Source organism: Pteropus vampyrus, unplaced genomic scaffold, assembly GCF_000151845.1.
Source record: "Pteropus vampyrus isolate Shadow unplaced genomic scaffold, Pvam_2.0 Scaffold212, whole genome shotgun sequence".
Lineage (NCBI taxonomy): Eukaryota > Metazoa > Chordata > Mammalia > Chiroptera > Pteropodidae > Pteropus > Pteropus vampyrus.
The window spans coordinates 1,514,002-1,515,415 of record NW_011888993.1 but is presented as its reverse complement, the minus strand read 5'-3'; the positions used below and the strand labels follow the sequence as shown (position 1 = coordinate 1,515,415).

The window sequence follows — 1,414 nt, the reverse complement described above, 5'->3', positions numbered from 1 at the left end:
AGGTAGTTGGAAAACCTTCTCTGAAAAGGTGACATTTATGCCAGGCCATAAAAACAAGTCAAAACCTTAGAGAAACACTGAGTTAGTTATAAAATATAGGAAAAGTTATACATTCTAGCGTAAAAACGGCAGGGATGAAGAGGTGGTAAGTTCTGTTTTAGACGCGACTTAATGAGTGGAGATTTCCAATAAGCCACGGAAAATATCCGAGCTTGTGGAGCAGGTCTTTGGGAGACATCGGGGTGTGGATGGTGGTTGAAACCACGAGAGTGTGTGCGATGAGAATGGAACTCAGGGAAAGAAGAGACGCGGGGAAGGAAAACGAGGTGCAGCAGGAAGGAAACCAGTAGGCAGTGCGGCCAGGGAGGAAGACGGTTTCAAGAAGGTGGAGACCCAAACAGGTTCGAGAGCGGCCCCGAAGCCCGGTGAGAGAGAGGAGCGTGTCCGTTGTGCTTGGCAATGGAAGATCATTTTCTAACTCGATGAGAGCAATTTCAGAAAAATAGTGAGAAAGCCGGAGTATAACACATAGAAGAGGTGAAAAGTAGAGACAAGGGTAAGTTGGCGAAGGAAAGAAAAGTCCCCGAGTGCTGATGGGAGGGCACAGGGCCGAGGGGGAATTTTTAAGGTGGAGAGACCCGGACACGGACACGTACGCGTGTGAAGGGCAGAGAGCCAATCAACAGAAGCCGGGCGAGCAGAGAGGCGTGGTTCAGATGGGGGTGGCTGAGCTCAGGGGAGGAAGAAGGGGGCCGACAGCGGCAGGGTTGAACTCCAGCATGGGAGGGCATGTTGTCTCCTCTGAAAGCCGCCCGCAGAATAACTCAGCAGACTGGACACTCCCCAGGAAGGCTCCATGCCCTCGGAGGGTGGAGGGAGGTGCCCTTTGCCCGGCGGCCAGCGCTCAGCTGAGCTTCGTGTGTCAGGTGTGCAACGAGGAAGGCAGAGTGACCCGGTTCCACTGCAAGCTGTGTGAGTGCAGCCTCAACGACCCCAACGCCAGGGACCTGCACGTGAGGGGCCGGCGGCACCGGCTGCAGTACCAGGTGCGCCTTGCTGCACGTGGCCCACTCGGTGGGTGGGGGTGGACTCGCGCCTCCTCTCTGTCCCCGGCTCAAAACGCATCACATCGTTCCCTCTGCGACTCCGCGCCTCCGGCAGTAGCTCCAGGCCCCAGGGGCCTCTCAGGCCGAGTCCAAACTGCATTTCCACGGCCTGGCCTGGCGACCAGAGCGGAAAACCCAGAGCTGACCTTGCCCGTTGATGTCTTTTCTGGCAGGTGAACGTTCGGTTTTAAAACTCCGAGCCGCCCATTGCCGATGCTGAGGGAGCTCTCGAGCGCGCGTCGGATGGTCGATGTGATGCGCACACAAACAGGGCTCGTTTTCCCGACTCCCCGTGTTGGTTCTTTCGT

General features: G+C 56.4%; 1 protein-coding gene across 1 annotated transcript in view; it reads left to right on the top strand.

Moving 5' to 3' along the window:
* The first annotated feature begins 754 nt into the window (after window positions 1-754).
* The window catches only part of LOC111747127 (zinc finger RNA-binding protein 2-like), a 2,680-nt gene continuing 2,020 nt past the window's right edge, over window positions 755-1,414 (top strand). The window contains exon 1 of the mRNA XM_023538102.1: window positions 755-1,046. Within this exon, the coding sequence (XP_023393870.1) occupies window positions 780-1,046 (267 nt within the window). The 5' untranslated portion in view covers window positions 755-779. The remainder of the gene's footprint in view (window positions 1,047-1,414) is intronic.